Source organism: Pogoniulus pusillus, chromosome 17, assembly GCF_015220805.1.
Source record: "Pogoniulus pusillus isolate bPogPus1 chromosome 17, bPogPus1.pri, whole genome shotgun sequence".
Taxonomy (NCBI): domain Eukaryota; kingdom Metazoa; phylum Chordata; class Aves; order Piciformes; family Lybiidae; genus Pogoniulus; species Pogoniulus pusillus.
In genome coordinates, this window is record NC_087280.1 from 1334388 (window position 1) to 1354592 (window position 20205).

A 20205-nucleotide genomic window follows, 5' to 3' on the forward strand; every position below is an offset into this window, starting at 1 on the left:
GTGTGACACAGCCATCAGTGTGACACAGCTACCTGTGCAACAAAGCTACCTGTGTGACACAGCCACCTGTGTGACAAAGCTACCTGTGCAACAAAGCTACCTGTGTGACACAGCCATCAGTGTGACACAGCTACCTGTGTGACACAGCTACCTGTGTGACACAGCCATCAGTGTGACACAGCCATCAGTGTGACACAGCCATCAGTGTGACACAGCCACCTGTGCAACAAAGCTACCTGTGTGACACAGCCATCAGTGTGACAGACACCTGTGCAACAAAGCTACCTGTGTGACACAGCCATCAGTGTGACAGACACCTGTGCAACAAAGCTACCTGTGTGACACAGCCATCAGTGTGACAGACACCTGTGCAACAAAGCTACCTGTGTGACACAGCCATCAGTGTGACACAGACACCTGTGCAACAAAGCTACCTGTGTGACACAGCCATCAGTGTGACAGACACCTGTGCAACAAAGCTACCTGTGTGACACAGCCATCAGTGTGACACAGACACCTGTGCAACAAAGCTACCTGTGTGACACAGCCATCAGTGTGACAGACACCTGTGCAACAAAGCTACCTGTGTGACACAGCCATCAGTGTGACACAGACACCTGTGCAACAAAGCTACCTGTGTGACACAGCCATCAGTGCAACACAGCTACCTGTGCAACAAAGCTACCTGTGTGACACAGCCATCAGTGTGACACAGACACCTGTGCAACAAAGCTACCTGTGTGACACAGCCATCAGTGTGACACAGACACCTGTGCAACAAAGCTACCCGTGCAACACAGCCATCAGTGTGACACAGCTACCTGTGTGACACAGCCACCAGTGTGACACAGTCACCTGTGCAACAAAGCCACCTGTGCGACACAGCCATCAGTGTGACACAGCTACCTGTGCAACAAAGCTACCTGTGTGACACAGCCACCAGTGTGACACAGCCATTAGTGTGACAAAGCCACCAGTGTGACAAAGCTACCTGTGTGACACAGCCATCAGTGTGACACAGCCACCAGTGTGACAAAGCCACCAGTGTGACACAGCCACCAGTGTGACACAGCCATCAGTGTGACACAGCCACCTGTGTGACAGAGCCACCAGTGTGACACAGCCACCAGTGTGACACAGCCATCAGTGTGACACAGCCACCTGTGTGACACAGCCATCAGTGTGACACAGCTACCTGTGTGACAAAGCCACCAGTGTGACACAGCCACCTGTGCATCACAGCCAGCAGTCCAAAGCCAGCATTGCAACACAGCCACCAGAGTAACCAGCAGGGCAACAAAGCCACCAGGTCCTTTCTAAGCCCTTCTCTGCTCCTTGCACTTTGAAGAATGAGAAAGCAATGCCCAGGCAGAAGCCTTTGGAGGCTCTGCCATGCCAGGCTGCCCTGGTGCCCTGCAGTGCCAGGCTGCCCTGGTGCCCTGCCATGCCAGGCTGCCCTGGTGCCCTGCAGTGCCAGGCTGCCCTGGTGCCCTGCCATGCCAGGCTGCCCTGGTGCCCTGCCGTGCCAGGCTTCCCTGGTGCCCTGCCATGCCAGGCTGCCCTGGTGCCCTGCACCAGAGCTGCCTCCTTGACTCTTCAAGGAGCTGAGGTCTCAGCTTCTTTCCCTGCCCGTTCTGCTGCTACCTCTGAAGGCTTCCATCGAGCCTCCAGGTCTTCAGAGGCTGCTGTGCTGCTGCCAGTACCCTCTGCTGGCAAGGAGTCTGCCAAGCTAAGGAGGTTGGCATAAGCAGTTGCTTCCAGCAGGTCCACTGCTTTCTGCTGCCTTAGGTGTCCCCAAGCTCCTACTTCAGTACTGAGTTTTCCTCCCACCTCCTTCAGGCTGTTAATTGTTTTGTCTCTCTCCACTTTTGCTCCTCTCATACTTTCAGACTGCTAAATGCTGCTGAGGAGCTGCCCCCAGCAGCTTTACCTTCCTGGGGTTGGTTGGGCTTTGAACACAGAATCTTAGACTCTGTTCTGTTCTATTCTGGCCCAGCCTGACCTTGAATATCTCCAGGCATGGAGCCTCAACCCCTCCCTGCACAACCTGACCACTGAACAGAGAATTCTAGAATGGGCTGGGAGGGAGCTCCAGAGCTCACCCAGCCCAAGCCCTGCACTCAGCAGGGACATCCTCCTCTAGAGCAGACTGCCCAGCCTCACCTTGAGTATTTGCAGCCCCCTCCCTGGGCAGCCTGTGGCAGTGTTGCAGCAGCCTCCTGCTGCACAACTTGTTCCTCACATCCACTCTCAGTCTGCTCTGCTCTCATTTCCAACCACTGCCCCTGCTGCTGTCCCTGCAGGCCTTTGGGCACAGTCCCTCTGCAGCCTGCTTGCAGCCCCTGCAGGCACTGGCAGGCAGCTCTGAGCTCTGCCTGGAGCCTTCTCTGCTGCAGGCTGCTCACCCCCAGCTCCCTCAGCCTGTCTTTGTGTCAGAGGAGCTCCATCCCCCTGAGCATTTTGATGACTCTCCTCAGGACCCTCTGCAGCAGCTCCAGGTCTCTCTCGTGTTGGGGGCTCCAGAGCTGGCCCCAGCCCTGCAGGTGAGGTCTCAGCAGAGCAGAGGAGCAAGATCCCCTCTCCAGCTCTGCCCACACTGCTCTCTGCCCAGCTCAGGCTGCCCTCAGCCCTCTGGGCTGCAAGCTCCCACTGTTGGCTGATGTCACCTAAGGTAAGGTTGCTGCTGGAACTTCATTCCTTTGCCCTTTACAATGGCCTAAAAAAGGCATTAGAATCATAGAACCATGGAATCAGGCAGGGCTGGAAGGGAGCACCAGGAGCAGCCAGCTCCAACCCCCTGCCATGCCCAGGGACACCCTACCCTAGAGCAGCCTCACCACAGCCTCAGCCAGCCTGGCCTCAAACACCTCCAGCCATGGGGCCTCAACCCCCTCCCTGGGCAACCCATTCCAGCCTCTCACCACTCTCCTGCTCAACAACTTCCTCCTCCCCTCCAGCCTCACTCTCCCCACCTCCACCTTTGCTCCATTCCCCCCACTCCTGACACTCCCTCACACCCTCAAAAGTCCCTCCCCAGCTTTTTTGGAGCCCCCTTCAGACCCTGCAAGGCCACAAGAAGGTCCCCTGGGAGCCTCCTCTGCTGCAGCCTGCACAGCCCCAACTCTTTCAGGCTGTGCTCACAGCAGAGCTGCTGCAGCCTCTCAGCATCCTCCTGGCCCTGCTCTGGACACTCTCCAGCATCTCCACAGCCCTCTTGGCCCAGGGGCTCCAGAGCTGGATGCAGCACTCCAGGTGGGCTCTCAGCAGAGCAGAGCAGAGGGGCAGAATCCCCTCCCTGGCCCTGCTGGCCACACTGCTGCTGCTGCAGCCCAGCCTCTGCTTGGCTCTCTGGGCTGCAAGTGCTCACTGCTGGCTGCTGTGCAGCTTCTCCTCCAGCAGCACCCCCACGTGCCTCTCCTCAGGGCTGCTCTCCAGCCTGGCACTGCCCAGCCTGCATTGCTGCTTGCCATTGCCTCCACCCAGCTGCAGGACCTTGCCCTTGGTCCTGTTGAGTCTCCTGAGCTTGGCTTGTGCCCACCTCTGCAGCCTGCCCAGCTCCCTCTGCATGGATCCTGCCCTCCAGCCTGGCTGCTGCACCACACAGCTTGGTGTGGGCAGCAAACTTGTCGATGAGGCAGGACTGCTGCTGGTACCTGAGCTAAGGAAGCATCCCTCAGCTCTCAGTCACAATGAAATCGTTTCTCCCCTCATTAAGGGCTCTCATTAACTGTTACCATGCTGAAAATGAAGTGTTCACCCCAAGCTTGTGCCACTGAGGCAGTGATCTGGAGTAACACAGCTGGGACACAGCGAGGGGCTTGAATCCACAGGAAGAAACTGATCCCAGGTAAAGGAGGTCAGGGTGAGGGAATGCTCATGGCATGGAAAACAAATAGTCCAGAGGGGAGAGGTGCTCCTGGCCCTCCACTCCTGGGCAAAACTCCAGCATGGGGTGGGGAGGGTTGGAAGGGACCTCTGCAGATGATCTAGCCCAAACTCTCTGCTAAAGCAGGGCACCCACAGCAGCTTGCCCAGGATGGCAGTGTCCAGGGGGCTTGGAAGCTCTCCAGAGAAGGAGACTCCACAGCCTCTCTGGGCAGCCTGCTGCAGGGCTCCAGCACCTTCACACCACCCAAGTTTCTCCTCCTCCATTGCTGATCCAGGCCAGGCTGCTGGTCCTTCCCTGGCCAGCTGGGCACACTGCTGTGCTTTGCCAGCACTGCCCTCAGCCTGCACCAACAGCTCAGGACTTCTCTGGAAATCCATTAACTGCTGCTTGCTCCATCAGTGATCCATCTCAGCCCTCTGAAGCAGGACCCAATGAACCATCTCTGCCCTGTGAAGCAGGAACCAATGAACCATCTCTGCCCTGTGAAGCAGAACCCAATGAACCATCTCTGCCCTGTGAAGCAGGAACCAATGAACCATCTCAGCCCTGTGAAGCAGGAACCAATGAACCATCTCTGCCCTGTGAAGCAGAACCCAAGGAACCATCTCAGCCCTGTGAAGCAGGACCCAATGAACCATCTCAGCCCTGTGAAGCAGAACCCAATGAACCATCTCAGCCCTGTGAAGCAGGACCCAATGGATCATCTCAGCCCTGTGAAGCAGGACCCAATGAACCATCTCAGCCCTGTGAAGCAGGACCCAATGAACCATCTCAGCCCTGTGAAACAGGACCCAATGAACCATCTCAGCCCTGTGAAGCAGGACCCAATGAACCATCTCAGCCCTGTGAAGCAGGACCAAATGAACCATCTCAGCCCTGTGAAACAGGACCCAATGAACCATCTCAGCCCTGTGAAGCAGGAACCAATGAACCATCTCAGCCCTGTGAAGCAGAACCAATGATCCATCTCTGCCCTGTGAAGCAGAACCCAATGATCCATCTCTGCCCTGTGAAGCAGGACCCAATGAACCACCTCAGCCCTGTGAAGCAGGACCCAATGAACCATCTCAGCCCTGTGAAGCAGAACCCAATGGATCATCTCTGCCCTGTGAAGCAGGACCCAATGAACCATCTCAGTGCTGCCAGGGGCACTGCCAGCTGCTCTGGACAAAGAACCAGGCCCTCTGAGCACAGCTGCAGCCTTCCACCTCCAGGCAGCCTTTTCTTTCCTCTGAGCTCATCTAACAGTGCAGAGCTTCTCAGCCTTGGTGCTTCACACCAAAGGCCTCAGAGGCCTTACAAAGACTGTACCAAAACCCCATCCAGCTCCTAGGAGAGGCACCAGGACTGGTTGCAGGAGCAGCTCTGTGCTGGGCAGCCAGCCTGGCACTCAAGATAAGAGGCAGCTGCCAGAGGGAAGCAAAAGCAAGAGTTCTGGAGCAGGTGGCCTTGCTCCCATTCAGACCAGCACTGGAGAGGCAGTGAGGGTGGGCAGGGAGCTCTGCCAACAGGGCTGCAGAGCTGTGGTGCTCACAGGCAAGCCCAGGTCTGCCATGGGTGCCACAGCAGGCAGAGGTTGCAGCTCCAAAGCAGGGCTGAGCTGTACCTTTAAAGCCAAGTCCCCCCTCACAGTCAGAGTCACAGAATGCTTTAGGCTGGAAGGGACCTTTAAAGGTCATCTGGTCCAACCCACTCCTGCCAGCAGGGATATCCCCAGCTAGAGCAGGCTGCTCAGAGCCCTAAACAACCTGAGCTGCACTGGTGCCAGGGATGAGGCTTCTAACTCATCACTGAGCTGAGGGAGCTGGGGGGGTGCAGCCTGCAGCAGAGGAGGCTCAGGGCAGAGCTCATTGCTGCCTGCAGCTGCCTGCAGGGAGGCTGTAGCCAGCTGGGGTTGAGCTCTGCTGCCAGGCAGCCAGCAGCAGAAGAAGGGGACCCAGGCTGAAGCTGTGGCAGGGCAGGTCTGGGCTGGCTGTGAGGAGGAAGTTCCTGGCAGAGAGAGTGATTGGCATTGGAATGGGCTGCCCAGGGAGGTGGTGGAGTGGCTGTGGCTGGAGGTGTTGCAGCCAAGCCTGGCTGGGGCACTTAGTGCCATGGTCTGGTTGGTTGGGCAGGGCTGGGTGCTAGGTTGGGCTGGCTGAGCTTGGAGCCCTCTTCCAGCCTGCTGCATTCTATGATTCTAAGACTTGAACCACAGAGACAGTTTTGGGCTCCCCAGTTGCAGAGGGACAGGAACTGCTGGAGAGTCCAGCAGAGAGCTATGAGGATGATGAGAGGACAGGAGAGCACTGCCTGGTGAGGAGAGGCTGAGGGCCCTGGGGCTGATCAGTCTGGAGAAGAGAAGACTGAGAGGGGATTGAATCAATGCTTATAAACACCTGAGGGCTGGGGGTCAGGAGGGGGGGACAGGCTCTGCTCACTGCTCCCTGGCACAGGACAAGCAGCAATGGATGGAAGCTGCAGCACAGGAGGTTCCAGCTCAGCACAAGGAGGAACTTCTTGCCTGGAAGGGTCCCAGAGCCCTGGCACAGGCTGCCCAGAGAGGTTGTGGAATCTCCTTGTGTCTGGATGTGTTCCTGTGTGCCCTGAGCTGGATTGTGTGCTCCTGCTCTGGCAGGGGGTTGGACTGGATGAGCTCTTTGGGTACCTTCCAGCCCCTGGCATCCTGTGGTGCTGTCACTCAGTGCCACACAGGTCTGCTTTGGACAACGTCTGCACCACCACAAGCCATAAGCAAAGCTCAGGACTCTCAGACAACCATGGGCATGGCACAGAGCAGGCAAAGACAATCAGTGTCCAGATGCAGCCACATCAGCTTCTCCCCTGGGAACTTAAACAAGCCAAAAGTGAAAGGTACTCCCCCAGGGCACATCCCAAGCATGGCAAAGCAGCCCCAGAGCTGCCCTTTAATAACAACAGCAATGAAACTCAGCTGCATCATCTTCCTCTACAGACCTCTGCTAGTTTGTATGGCAAGATCAGCTTCTCTCCCACTGTCACAGTCTTCCTGGTCACCAGGGCCTCGAAGAGCATCTCCTCCTTCACCTGGAACACAAAGCTTGATGTCACAGCACGTTCTGGCAGTGGAGGTTCCAGTGCTGCTTTGTTCTCTCTCACAGGCAGCAGAGCTGCTCTCAGCTGTGAAGCAGAACCCTCAGGTGTAGAGGGTTGGGAGTGTAGAAGTTCAATTCACCAAACACTCAATCAGGGCCAGGAAAGCAGAACTCTGTCCCCAGCCCCTTGGAGGGGCAGTGCCAAGGGCAGGAGACAGCTCAGCACAGGAAGCCAGCATGGGCAAGCAGGCAGCAGGGCCTTCCAGGGACCCTGATTTCCCATGTCCAGTCATGGAACCAGAGGATTGGTTGGAATTGGTTGGAGAAGCCCTCCCAGACCTCCCAGCCCAGCAGCAGCCCAGCACCACCATGGGCACCAAACCACGGCCACAAGTGCCATGGCCACACAGAGCTGGAACACCTCCAGCCATGGGCACTCCACCACCTCCCTGGGCAGCCTCTGCCAGGCCCTGACCACTCTGGCAACAAAGACATTTCTCCTCCTCTCCAATTTGGTGCAACTTGAGGCAATTTTCTCTCTATCACATGAGAGCAGGCAGAGGAACCCAATCCCCAGCTCCCTGCAGCCTCCTTTCAGGGAGCTGCAGAGAGCAATGAGCTCTGCCCTCAGCCTCCTCTTCTCCACACCAACCCCCCCAGCCCCCTCAGCTGCTCCTCCCCAGCCCTGTTCTCCAGACCCTGCCCCAGCTTTGGTGCCTTTCTCTGGACCCCCTCCTTGCCATCTCTGCTTTTGAGGAGTGTTTTCTTTCACCATTTGTTCTCATTCCCTCCCTCCAACAGGCTGAGGGGGCTGGGGGTGTCCAGCCTGGAGAAGAGCAGGCTCTGGGGGGACCTCAGAGCAAGAGTTTGTGCCCACTGCAGGTTGCTCCAGGCCCCAGCCAACCTGACCTTGCACACCTGCAGGGAGGAGGCATCATGCACAGCCCCCCTGGGCAGCCTGTGCAGTGTCTCCCCAGCCTCACTGTCCTGATGGTTTTCTCTTCTCCTGCCCTGGCCACACGAAACAGGATCTATGGAGAGAGCAGAACAGTCCTCTGCAGCCTGCCTGCACCCACTCAGGCACTGGAAGGTAGCTCTAAGGTCCCCCTGGAGCCTTCTCTTCTGCAGGCTGCACATCCTCAGCTGCCTCAGCCTGTTGAAGGCTGTGAATGAGAACCAGTGGCAAAAGAACCCTCCCAAAAGCAGAGCTGGCAAGGAGGGGGTCCCGAGAAGGGCACCTCCCTGGGCAACCTGCTGCAGTGTGCCACTACTGAGCCCAGCACACAGGCCCTGCCCTGCTCCTGCTGCCCACACTAATGCTGACCCAGGCCAGGCTGCTGGTGGCCTTCTTGGCCACCTGGGCAAAGGTTGGCTCATCTTCAGCAGGCTGCTGACCAGCACCTCCACATCCTCCTCTACCAGGCAGTTTCTGGCCACTCTGCCCCAAGCCTGAGGCACTCATGGGGATGCTGTGACCCAAGGGCAGCACCTGGCACTCCAGCTTGTGGAACCTCACCCTGCTGGCCTCAACTCATCAATCCAGCCTGGTCAGATTCCTTTGCAGGGTCTCCCTACCCTCCAGCAGATCACCACAGCTACCCAGCTTGGTGCTACCTGCAGAATGACTGAGGGTGCCTCAATCCCCTCCCCCAGATCACTGATGGAGAGGTTAAAGAGCAGTGCCCCAGCACTGAGCCTGGGGAACACTGCTGGTGAGCAGCCACCAGCTGCAGTTACCTCCTTTCCCTACTGCTCTCTGGGCTCAGCCCTCAGCTGGTTTCTCACCCCGTGCAGAGCACCCCCTGCCAAGCCTGTGCACCTCTGCCCTTCCTCTGGGGAGGGGAAAGCAGCCCCAGCTTGTGCAGATGTTTCATTTCAGGCAGGCTGTTGGTTCCCCTGCTGCCCACGAAGGCTTCCACCCCAGCAGCGTCCCCTTCCGACAGCCGCTTCGACTCCTGCTGCCCACAGCCCTTCCACCAGGACCAGAGGGAAGGCTTTTCCCCTCTCTTTCCCATGTCCAGTCCTTGTCTGGACAACTCCAGCAAGGCATTTAAGACAACAAAAAAACCCAAACCAAAACAGAGCTGCAAACTCCACACCACTTCCCCAGGCAAGTATCAGCCCTCAGCAGAGCTGCTTCCTGCTCCTCCTGTCCTGCCAAGCAGCCTGAGCCTGCAGGAAAAGGCCTTCAACTGCTTGCCAACTACCAGAGATTTTATTCCAGGAAGATTTTCCAGCCTTAGAGAGGAAAGCCAAGATCTAGAGAGGGGATTCATCATTTGTATTTGCAAACCAATTCCAGCACACCATGGCCTGAAAAAGCAAAACTGTTTTGCTGCTCAGGGGCCACAACAAAAGGGCAAACAAAAGGAGGTACCCAGCTGGGACAGTGGCTTTGGGGCCTGGCTGAGGAGAGGTCACTCACTTCACTTGGGCAGCTGGAAGAAGCCAACAAATGAATCATAGACTCAAACAGGCTGGAAGAGAGCTCCAAGCTCAGCCAGCACAACCTAGCACCCAGCCCTGCCCAACCAACCAGACCATGGCACTAAGTGCCCCAGCCAAGCAGACCCTGGAGTCCAACCTATCACCCAGCACCTTCTAACTAAACAAACCATGGCACTGAGTGCCTCATCCAGCCTCATTTTAAGCACCTCCACGGACAGGAACTCCACCACATTAAAAGAGTTCATAGAGTCACAGAACCAAGCAGGCTGGAAGAGAGCTCCAAGCTCAGCCAGCCCAGCCTAGCACCCAGCCCTGCCCAACCAACCAGACCATGGCACTAAGTGCCCCAGCCAGGCTTGGCTGCAACACCTCCAGCCACAGCCACTCCACCACCTCCCTGGGCAGCCCATTCCAGTGCCAATCACTCTCTCTGCCAGGAACTTCCTCCTCACAGCCAACCCAGACCTGCCCTGCCACAGCTTCAGCCTGGGTCCCCTTCTTCTGCTGCTGGCTGCCTGGCAGCAGAGCCCAACCCCAGCTGGCTACAGCCTCCCTGCAGGCAGCTGCAGGCAGCAATGAGCTCTGCCCTGAGCCTCCTCTGCTGCAGGCTGCACCCCCCCAGCTCCCTCAGCCTCTCCTCACAGGGCTGTGCTCCAGGCCCCTCCCCAGCCTTGCTGCCCTTCTCCAAACACCTTCCAGCACCTCAGCATCTCTCTGCAATGCAGGAGCCCAGAGCTGGACACAGCACTGCAGGGGTGGCCTGAGCAGTGCTGAGCACAGGGGCACAAGAACCTCCCTTGTCCTGCTGCCCACACTGCTCCTGAGCCAGCCCAGGATGCCATTGGCTCTGCTGCCCACCTGGGCACTGCTGCCTCCTCTGCAGCTCCTCTCTGCCACCACCCCCAGCTCCCTCTCTGCCTGCCTGCTCTCAGCCGCTCTGTCTCCAGCCTGCAGCACAGCTTGGGGTTGCTGTGGCCAAGGTGCAGAGGAGGCCTGTGAGGTGGAGGGCAGGGCTCACCTGCAGCAGCTCTGACACGATGGGCAGCACCTCGGGGTTGCAGACGTCGATGGAGTCGTCCCTGTAAGTCTTCTTCTTGTAGCGGATGTTGCCCAGGTGCAGAATCGCCGAGAGCAGGGAGAAGATCCTGCAGGGAACAGAAGCAGCCACACAGTGCCAGGATGGGCTGGGGTGCAAGGGACCTCCAAAGCTCACCCAGCCCAACCCCCTTGCAGTCAGCAGGGACATCCTCAACTAAATCAGGTTGCCCAGAGCCTTGTGCAGGCTCTTTTCACTGGTGTGCTGTGAGAGGACGAGGGGCAGTGGATACAAACTGGAACCCAGAAGGTTCACCTCAACAGGAGGAGAAACTTCTTTGCTGTGAGGGTGCTGAAGGCCTGGAGCAGGCTGCCCAGAGGAGTCGTGGAGTCTCCTTCTCTGCAGAGAATCCAAACCCTCCTGGACATAGTGATCATAGAATCCTAGAATGGTTTGGGTTGGGAGAGACCTCCAGATCTCACCCAGCCCAAGCCCTGCACTCAGCAGGGACATCCTCCACCAGAGCAGGCTGCCCAGAGCCCTGTCCAGCCTCACCTTGAGCATCTCCAGCCACGGGGCCTCAACCCCCTCCCTGGGCAGCCTGTGGCAGTGTTGCAGCAGCCTCCTGCTGCACAACTTGTTCCTCACATCCACTCTCAGTCTGCTCTGCTCTCATTTCCAACCACTGCCCCTGCTGCTGTCCCTGCAGGCCTTTGGGCACAGTCCCTCTGCAGCCTGCTTGCAGCCCCTGCAGGCACTGCAAAGGTCTGCCTGGAGCCTTCTCTTCTGCAGGCTGCACACCCCCAGCTCCCTCAGCCTGTCTTTGTGTCAGAGCTGCTCCAACTTCCTGATCACTCTTGTGGCCTCCTCAGGATCCTCTCCAGCAGGTGCAGGTCCTTCCTGTGTTGAGGACTCCAGAGCTGGCCCCAGCCTTGCAGGTGAGGTCTCAGCAGAGCAAAGAGGCACTTGGCTGGTTTTAATTTCATGCAATTCATAGAGGGGGTTGGAAAAGACCTTCAAAGTCATCCAGTTCCAACCCTGTGCCATGGGCAGGGACACCTCTCACCAGCCCAGATGACTCAAGGCACTCATAGAATGAGTTGGGTTGGAAGGGACCTTGAAGATCACCTAGCTCCAAGCTTCCTGCCACTGGCAAAGCCCCCATGGCAGTGGGCTTGGCACTAGATGATCTTCAATCTTCTACCACCCCAGGATGCTCAAGGCCTCCTCCAGCCTGCCCTTGAACACCTCCAGGGAGGGGACATCCACAACTCCCCTGGGCAACCTGTGCCAGTCTCTCTCCACCCTCACTGTCTCTGAGCATGCTCCAGCCCTTCCATGCCCTGAACCCAGCCTCCCCAGAGCAGAGTGCTGGGGCACAACCTCAGCCCTGCTCCTGCTGGCCACACTCCTGCATCAGGATGCAGGCCAGGAAAGCAGGGCATTGCCAGCCATGCTCTGGCTGGACAACACAGCCTCACCTGCCAGGGAGCCCTTCCTCACCCCTAACATCAGGACACTGAACCCCTGCTGTGGGCCAGGGGGCTGCAGAAATCAGCACTGCTGCTCTGTGCCTGCCTGCACCAAGGCAAAGCTGCTGCCCTCCAGGAAAAGCAGCTCTGAAAGCAGTGACACTGAGCATGGCCTCCCTGACTCTGCTCCTCTCAGAGCCCATCTCAAAGGCTGCAGCCACTGCTGCTGGCCCCAGCACAAGAAGGACATGCAATTGTTGCAGCCAGCCCACAGCAGGCCACCAAGGTCACCCAAGGAGCAGCTCTGCTGGCAGCACAGGCTGAGGGAGCTGGGGGGGTGCAGCCTGCAGAGGAGAAGGCTCCAGGAGGGACCTCAGAGCTGCTGCCAGTGCCTGAAGGGAGCCTGCAGGGAGGCTGCAGAGAGACCTTGGCCCTGGGGGTCTGAGCCAGGCCAAGGGGGAAAGGTTTGGAGCTGAGGCAGAGCAGGGCTGGACTGGAGCTGAGGAAGAAGCTCTGCAGTGTGAGGCTGGTGAGAGCCTGGCACAGGCTGCCCAGGGAGGCTGTGGCTGCCTCCTGCCTGGGGGCCAGGTTGGATGATGACCTTGGGCAACCTGGGCTGGTTGAGAGGTGTCCCTGCCCATGGTGGGGGGGTTGGAGCAGCTGATCTGTGAGGTCCTTCCCAAGCTGAGCTGTTCTGTGATCCCTGCCACGCTCAGCTGCAGGCAGTGGATTGATTCCTGCTGCAGCTGGACACCACCAAGCAGAACAAATCTGCTCACAGGCTGAAGACTCCACAAGCAGAAACACAACAGCCTCTGTGCCAAGAAGAGTCATGGCTTGGATTTACTGCCACACCCGACCCAGCTCAGGCCTGATGCTCACTGGTTGCTTCCCCCCATCAGCCCCCAGGCTGGTGCAGCAAACACCTCCTGCTGCAGCCTGGCGCTGGGAAGAGCAGGCAGCCTGCTCTGAATGCAGCAGCAGTGGGGCCCTGAAACTCATCTCACTCAACCTCCCCCAGGATGGGCAGCACATCCTGCACTAAATCAGGCAGCCACAGAATCGTTGGGCTTGGAGAAGCCCTCCCAGACCAGCAACCCTACCCCACCACGGCCACAAGTGCCATGGCCACACAGAGCTGGAACACCTCCAGCCATGGGCACTCCACCACCTCCCTGGGCAGCCTCTGACCACTCTGGCACCAAAGACATCTCCAACCCAGCCCTCCCCTGCCACAACTCCAGGCCAGTTCCTCTCCTTCTATCACCTGGGACCAGGCAGCAGAGCCCAACCCCAGCTCACTGCAGCCTCCTCCCAGGCAGCTGCAGAGAGCAATGAGCTCTGCCCTCAGCCTCCTCTTCTCCACACCACCCCCCCCCAGCCCCCTCAGCTGCTCCTCCCCAGCCCTGCTCTCCAGACCCTGCCCCAGCTTTGTGCCCTTCTCTGGCCCTGCTGCAGCCCTCAGTGTCTCCTGGAAGTGAGGGCCCAGAACTGAGCCCAACACTCAAGCTGTGCCCCCAGCAGTGCCCAGCACAGGGCACAATCCCTGCCCTGCTCCTGCTGCCCACACCACTGCTGATCCAGGCCAGGCTGCTGGTGCCCTTCTTGCCCACCTGGGCACACTGCTGGCTCATCTTCAGCCAGCTGGCAACCAGCACACCCAGGTCCTTTCCTGCTGGGCACCTTTGCAGCCCAAAGCTGTGTTGGCTCAAAGGCAGAGCTCTGAGGTTCTCCCCCCAAGCTCCCTCAGCTGCTCCTCAACATCTCATCATCATTTTTCCTCACCTCCATCCTAGCCCTGCCCTGGCACAATCTCAGGCCCTGTCCAATCTGGCCCTGAACACTTCTCCAAGGACAGGTGACCTGGCAGGCCAAGAGGCCTAGGAGCTGTGCTGGCTTGCCCCACCCTGCTGCTGCTGCTGGGGAAGCAAGGGCAGGAGGAAAACAAAGGCTTGGGCCATGATGTCCCCTCCCAAAGTGCTCAACAGGGACCCACAGGTGGTTAGGTACTTGTTGGTGTCTTGCCAAATAAGGCTGAGCAAGCCCTGGGGTCACCTAACATGGTCAGTCTGGCAAATGCCTTCTGATTGGTGACTCTCTGTGGCCAAAGGAGCCTCTGCCCTCGGGCAAGGAGCAGAAATGGAGCTAAGGTGCAAGCAGCTGAGCTGCTTCTGCCTGGCTGCTTCTGCACTGCTGCTTCTGCCCCACAGAGCTGCTTCTGCACTGCTGCCTCTGCCCCATGGAGCTGCTTCTGCACTGCTGCCTCTGCCCCACAGAGCTGCTTCTGCACTGCTGCCTCTGCCCCATGGAGCTGCTTCTGCATTGCTGCTTCTGCCTCATGGAGCTGCTTCTGCCTGGCTGCTTCTGCACTGCTGCCTCTGCCCCATGGAGCTGCTTCTGCACTGCTGCCTCTGCCCCACAGAGCTGCTTCTGCATTGCTGCCTCTGTCCCATGGAGCTGCTTCTGCACTGCTGCCTCTGCCCCACAGAGCTGCTTCTGCCTCCCTGCTCTTGGCCAATGTGCTCTGCTCTGCCTCATGCTTCAGGCCAGCTTAGCCCTGATGCTTTGGGCTTCAACTGCCTGGAAACTGAAGTGCCTCAAGTTCCCCAGGAGAAGGCATTTAAGTGCCACTGCCATGGTGCTCTCTGCACAGCTGTAAGAGATGCTGCCTGCACCTCTGCCAACCTCCATGCCAAGAGGAACCAGGAGCAGGTCAGAGATCCTCTGCCTCTTTCCCAGCACCCTGGGAAGATCCAGAGGCCTCTCAAGGGCTGAGCAGCTCCAACACTGCCACAGAGGAGCCAAGGACTATCTTGACACTCCTACTCCCCACGGTGAGCAGCACAGACCTGCCCTAGGGCTCCAGGCTGCTTTTTATGTGAGAGTGAGGCAAAGCCATTCTGTGGCTAAACCTTTGCCAGTGTTCTGATTCTCCTAACTGAATGCATTGCCCAGAAGCAGCCCTGGGAGGACTTTCCTGAGCCAGTCAGAAGCCAAATGTAACTCATTTGTATGGAGCTGTGGGCAGGGCTGGCTGGAAATGACATTAACTATATTAACTCCTCCTGGTTAACTGCCACAACCAAACCAAGAGGGCAGCCATGCTCCAGCACTGCCCTTCCTTCTCAGCAGCCTGGGCAGGGCTGGCTGAAGGCAGGGCAGCTGTGCTGAGCTCATCTCATGTCATCTTCAAGCTGCTGATGCAGAAATCAAACTCACTGCCTGCGGGTCTTGGGCAGGAACCCAACCATCTCCATGGCCAGCTGCAACCGCTCAAAGTCGTGCTTCAGGTCCTCCCCTTCCACGGAGAAGCAGTCCTGTAGGGGTCAAAGACAGCAGATCAGAGTGCTGGAAGACACTCAGAAGGTGTCCAGATGGCCAGCTCAGCACGTCAGGAATACCACTGAGTGACCTCCCTGCCTTGCAGCAGCAGCTAAGGACATTTCCAGTCTGGGAGTGAGAAATGAGATCACCCAGAGGCACTGCTGATGGGACAGGGAAGGACTGGGGGGGATGACCCCAAAGGCCAGCCCAGGGCCACCAGGGCAGACAGCAAGGGACAACCAACCAGGATTAGCTCCAGTGGCAAGGCAGAGTTCTGCTGCTGAGAGATCAGAAAGAGAAAGCTCCTGCAGCTGCCTGGGGGCAACCTCAGCATGAATCCAGGCTGGGGGGAGAGGAGTGGCTCCAGAGCAGCCTGGAGTAGCACCTGGGGGTGTCAGTTGGTGCCAAAGTGCCCAGCAGCCAGCGCTGGTTGCTGGCAGCCCAGGGCCAGCTGTGTGCTGGCTGCAGGCAGAGCAGGGAGAGCAGCAGCACAGGGAGGGGATTCTGCCCCTCTGCTCTGCTCAGCCCTCACCTGCAGCACTGCCTCCAGCTCTGGGAACCCAGCACAAGGAGGACCTGGAGCTGCTGGAGAGGGTCCAGAGGAGGCCATGAAGGCAGCAGAAGGCTGGAGGTCACAGAAACTTCTGGAGCAGGTCTGTGTGTCCCAGATGGGACAGATGAGGAGGAGGATGCTGCTGCTGCTCACTTGCTCAAAGCAGCTTTATAAACCCCCAAACAAAACCACTGTCAGGGTGGAATGAAGGAGAGGTTTTGTGCCCATCTCTGCAGAGGGATCAGATCTCCAACTGACTTCCATCAGCAGGTAACACACCACATGGAAACCTTCAACTCAAGCCAAAACAGCATTTCACAGTATCACATCATCACAGTATCACCAGGGTTGGAAGAGACCTCACAGAGCATCAAGTCCAACCCTTTAGCACAGAGCTCAAGGCCAGACCATGGCACCAAGTGCCACGTCCAATCCTGCCTTGAACAGCTCCAGGGACGGCGACTCCACCACCTCCCCGGGCAGCCCATTCCAGTGCCCAATGACTCTCTCAGGGAAGAACTTTCTCCTCACCTCCAGCCTAAATCTCCCCTGGCACAGCCTGAGGCTGTGTCCTCTCCTTCTGGTGCTGGCCACCTGAGAGAAGAGAGCAACCTCCTCCTGGCCACAACCTCCCCTCAGGTAGTTGCAGACAGCAATAAGGTCTGCCCTGAGCCTCCTCTTCTCCAGGCTAACCAATCCCAGCTCCCTCAGCCTCTCCTCGTAGGGCTGTGCTCAAGGCCTCTCCCCAGCCTCGTTGCCCTTCTCTGGACACGCTCAAGCATCTCAATGTCCCTCCTAAACTGGGGGGCCCAGAACTGAACACAGCACTCAAGGTGTGGTCTAACCAGTGCAGAGTACAGGGGCAGAGTGACCTCCCTGCTCCTGCTGACCACAGCATTGCTGATGCAGGCCAGGATGCCACTGGCTCTCTTGGCCACCTGGGCACACTGCTGGCTCATGTTCAGGCAGGTATCAATCAGCACCCCCAGATCCCTCTCTGTCTGGCTGCTCTCAGCCACTCTGACCCCAGCCTGTATCTCTGCATGGGGTTGTTGTGGCCAAAGTGCAGCACCCTGCACTTGGAGCTATTGAACTCCATCCCCTTGGCCTCTGCCCATCTGTCCAGGAGGTCAAGGTCCTGCTGCAGAGCCCTTCTGCCCTCCAACCCAGCCACATCTGCCCCCAGCTTGGTGTCATCTGCACACTTGCTGATGCCTGACTCCATGCCCTCATCCAGATCATCTATGCAGATGTTAAAGAGGATGGGGCCCAGCACTGATCCCTGAGGACACCACTAGTGCCAGCTGCCAGCTGGATGTGGCACCATTCACCACCACTCTCTGGGCTCAGCCCTCCAGCCAGTTCCTAACCCAGCACAGAGTGTTGCCATCCAAGCCATGGGCTGACAGCTTAGCCAGCAGTGTGCTGTGGGGGACAGTGTCAAAGGCTTTGCTGAAGTCCAGACAGAGCACATCCACAGGCCTCCCCACAGCCACCAAGCAGTCACCTGATCATAGAAGGAGATCAGGTTGGAGAGGCAGGATCTGCCCTTCCTAAACCCATGCTGGCTGGACCTGAGCCCTTTGCCATCCCTCAGGTGCACAGTTATTGCCCCCAAGCTAACCTGCTCCATCAGTTTCCCTGGCACTGAGGTCAGGCTGACAGGTCTGTAGTTCCCAGGTTCCTCCATCCAACACTTCTTGTGGATGGGGATCACCTTGGCCAGTTTCCAGTCTCCTGGGACCTCTCAACAGTGCTGCCTGCAGCTCAGGAGGAGGAGGGACAGCTCCAGAGCAGCCTGGAGGAGAAGGCCTTGGGGGTGTCAGTTGGTGCCAAAGTGCCCAGCAGCCAGCACGGGGCACAGCCCAGGGCCAGCTGTGTGCTGGCTGCTGCCAGAGCAGGGAGAGCAGAGGCACAGGGAGGGGACTCTGCCCCTCTGCTCCGCTCAGCCCCCTCAAAGGTCACCTTGCCCAAGCTCCCTGCAGTGAGGAAGGACCTCCCCAACCAGATCAGGTTGCTGAGGGCCCCAGTGAATTTGCCCCTGCATGTCTCCAAGGCTGGGGACTCCACCACAGCCCAGGGCAGCCTGTGCCACTCTCCCCACCCTCACTGTGCACAGCTTCCTCCTGATGTCCAACCTGAACCTCCCCTGATTCAGTTTCAAACCACTCTCCCACCAGCACAGCTTGCTCATGGCCTCATCCAGCCTGGCCTTCAACACCTGCCTGCACAGATGGGCAGAGGCCAAGGGGATGGGGTTCAATAGCTCCAAGTGCAGGGTGCTGCACTTTGGCCACAGCAACCCCATGCAGAGATACAGGCTGGGGTCAGAGTGGCTGAGAGCAGCCAGACAGAGAGGGATCTGGGGGTGCTGATTGATACCTGCCTGAACATGAGCCAGCAGTGTGCCCAGGTGGCCAAGAGAGCCAGTGGCATCCTGGCCTGCATCAGCAATGGTGTGGCCAGCAGGAGCAGGGAGGTCATTCTGCCCCTGTACTCTGCACTGGTTAGACCTCACCTTGAGTGCTGTGTTCAGTTCTGGGCCCCCCAGTTTAGGAGGGACATTGAGATGCTTGAGCGTGTCCAGAGAAGGGCAACGAGGCTGGGGAGAGGCCTTGAGCACAGCCCTACGAGGAGAGGCTGAGGGAGCTGGGATTGGTTAGCCTGGAGAAGAGGAGGCTCAGGGCAGACCTTATTGCTGTCTGCAACTACCTGAGGGGTGGTTGTGGCCAGGAGGAGGTTGCTCTCTTCTCTCAGGTGGCCAGCACCAGAAGGAGAGGACACAGCCTCAGGCTGTGCCAGGGGAGATTTAGGCTGGAGGTGAGGAGAAAGTTCTTCCCTGAGAGAGTCATTGGACACTGGAATGGGCTGCCCGGGGAGGTGGTGGAGTCGCCGTCCCTGGAGCTGTTCAAGGCAGGACTGGACGTGGCACTTGGTGCCATGGTCTGGCCTTGAGCTCTGTGCTAAAGGGTTGGACTTGATGATCTGTGAGGTCTCTTCCAACCTTGGTGATACTGTGAGACTGTGAGACTGTGATACCTCTAGGCAGGAGGCAGCCACAGCCTCCCTGGGCACCCTCTGCCAGTCTCTCCCCACCCTCACTGCAAGGAATTTCTTCCTCCTCTGCACTCTCAGGCTCCCCCTCCCAGCTCAAAGCCACTGCCACAGAATCACAGAGTTGTTTGGGTTGGAACAGGCCTCTAAGATGATTGAATGCAAGCATCAGCCCAGCACTGCCACCACCACCAAACCATGTCCCCACAGCCACACATCTCCTCTGCCTGGGAGACCTGTTCCAGCACCTGACTGCTCTCAGCTGGAGAAGACCCCCAAGCTCATCAAGACCCAACCACCACCCAGCCCCACTAAGTCAGGTGCTACACTGCACCACCTCAGTGAGCTCAGTCCCTTTCTCTGGGCAACAAAGAGAGGATTTAATTTGGGCTTCATTACCTCTCTGTGCTTTGGAAGTGTGAGCCTGGGCTGAAAAGCTTCTGGTTGGGAGACTTATGGCAGAGGAAAAATTCCTGAGCCTGTCCTGAGCTTTGAAAGTGGAGGCAGATCAAATGGTTCATAGGATCACAGGATCATAGGATCACAGGATCACAGAATCAGGCAGGCTGGAAGAGAGCTCCAGGCTCAGCCAGCCCAACCTAGCACCCAGTCCTGCCCAACCAACCAGACCATGGCACTAAGTGCCCCAGCCAGGCTTGGCTGCAACACCTCCAGCCACAGCCACTCCACCACCTCCCTGGGCAGCCCATTCCAGTGCCAATCACTCTCTCTGCCAACAACTTCCTCCTCACAGCCAGCCTAGACCTGCCCTGGCACAGCTTCAGCCTGGGTCCCCTTCTGCTGCTGCTGGCTGCCTGGCAGCAGAGCCCAACCCCAGCTGGCTACAGCCTCCCTGCAGGTAGTTGTCCCTGGGCCTGGCACCCCCAGCCCTTGTCCAAAGTCCCTCCCCAGCTCTCCTGCAGCCCTTTCAGCTACTGCAGCTCTGAGCTCTCCCTGCCAGCCTGTCCCTTCTCCTGCCCTCTGCCCATCCCCACGGCCTCCTCTGGCCCCACCCCATCAGTCTGATGTCCACCTGCTAACAGGGCAGCATCCTCCAAAGGAGGCTTTTCCTCTTCCCCCCATCCCAGCATTTTTGAAGTGGCATCCACACTCCAGGGGACAATTCCACATTGTGCCCTGCATGCAGCCCAGACGCAGTCAGGAGCCCACAGCACAACACATCGACAGCTCCCAGGCAGCAGCAGCAGCAGCACAAACTCTGCCAAGGGCCTTTCACCAACGATTTCCATCACAATTGCCAGGCTCATTAAGCCCCAGCCAAAGGACTGCTCCAAACTGCCTCCTCCACAGCTGATGCTCTCTCTGCTGTTTCAGCTCCTAATGGATCCTAATTATAAACGGGGGGGGGGGGGGGG

At 58.2% G+C, this 20205-nt stretch overlaps 1 protein-coding gene across 4 annotated transcripts in view; it reads right to left on the bottom strand.

Moving 5' to 3' along the window:
* The window catches only part of MYO9A (myosin IXA), a 249586-nt gene that overhangs the window by 117251 nt on the left and 112130 nt on the right, over positions 1-20205 (bottom strand). For all 4 annotated transcript variants that reach the window (XM_064157192.1, XM_064157191.1, XM_064157190.1 and 1 more), the window contains exons 6-8: positions 15118-15215; positions 10409-10535; positions 6845-6934 (exon numbers count right to left, since the gene is read on the bottom strand). In XM_064157192.1, the coding sequence (XP_064013262.1) occupies positions 6845-6934; positions 10409-10535; positions 15118-15215 (315 nt within the window). The remainder of the gene's footprint in view (positions 1-6844; positions 6935-10408; positions 10536-15117; positions 15216-20205) is intronic.